This window comes from Nanorana parkeri, unplaced genomic scaffold, assembly GCF_000935625.1.
Source record: "Nanorana parkeri isolate BGI_ZX_2015 unplaced genomic scaffold, ASM93562v1 scaffold3418, whole genome shotgun sequence".
NCBI lineage: Eukaryota > Metazoa > Chordata > Amphibia > Anura > Dicroglossidae > Nanorana > Nanorana parkeri.
In genome coordinates this window covers 26190-27083 of record NW_017309686.1, presented here as the reverse complement: position 1 = coordinate 27083, position 894 = coordinate 26190, and the positions used below count along the sequence as shown (strand labels likewise).

General features: G+C 53.2%; 1 protein-coding gene across 1 annotated transcript in view; it reads right to left on the bottom strand.

The window, feature by feature from the left end:
- CLNS1A (chloride nucleotide-sensitive channel 1A) overlaps nt 1–894 on the bottom strand; it is an 18163-nt gene that overhangs the window by 13833 nt on the left and 3436 nt on the right. Inside the window, exon 3 of the mRNA XM_018574962.1 lies at nt 698–802. Within this exon, the coding sequence (XP_018430464.1) occupies nt 698–802 (105 nt within the window). The remainder of the gene's footprint in view (nt 1–697; nt 803–894) is intronic.

The following is an 894-nucleotide window of genomic DNA, read 5'->3' as shown; positions in this document are numbered from 1 at the left end:
GGGGGGGGGAATCCCTGCGGTGTGCAGTGAGTGACAGTCACGGCTCTGTGCAGGGAGATGATCGGAAAGTGAGCGAGTGACGGTATGTGTTCGCTCACCTCCCGATCAATAGAGCCGACGTGTGACAGTCTCATTGACACACGTCGGCTGGAACTCTGGTGGCGAGTGTAAATCGAGAACAGTGTAATTTGGGTGTATCCCATACACATTGAACACAGCAGCCGGGTGTACCGCTATCACCATCGCGCAGGTCCATTTGAACACATAAGCATTCCCCAAAACTCCTTGTAGTCTCTGAAGAAAGCCCTTTTCAGGGCAGTTCAGCCGTCGGGACGCTCCCCCATAGCAGTAGTGGAACGGGCATCGTCCGGCTCTTGATCCCCGGCACATGTGCAGCGCGCTCTCTCTCCAGTTACTGAGCCAATGTGCGGTGACGAGACACAGCGCATGTTCGGGGGGCTGGAAGGCGGCTGCCTACACTCACTGCAGAAGAGGTCAGCAGCTGCAAATGGAGACGGAGCGCATTCTGCATGAGCCGGGAACAAGAGCATGACTGCGCTCTCTGCACTACCTCTAGGGGGCGCTCGTCCTGACAGCTGGTCCATCCTGAAGAAAGAACTCCGGACAGATCTTTGGGGAATGCTCGATTCATTGCAAAAATGGGTACAAGGGGCAACCACCTTTCTACCATACATACAGTCTGCTTTATCCTCGGGAATGAAACGTATTTCTGTGATTGGCCCCTCGTCATCGTCATCCTCGTCACTTTCCTCGTCCATCTTTGCTTCCGTTTCATCCTTCTCTAAAAACAGAATTTCAAAAGCGTCCAATCAGTGAAAAGTTCATTCATCAACATTACATGAGAGTAAAGCTCACCAGACCTACGCCGCCCCC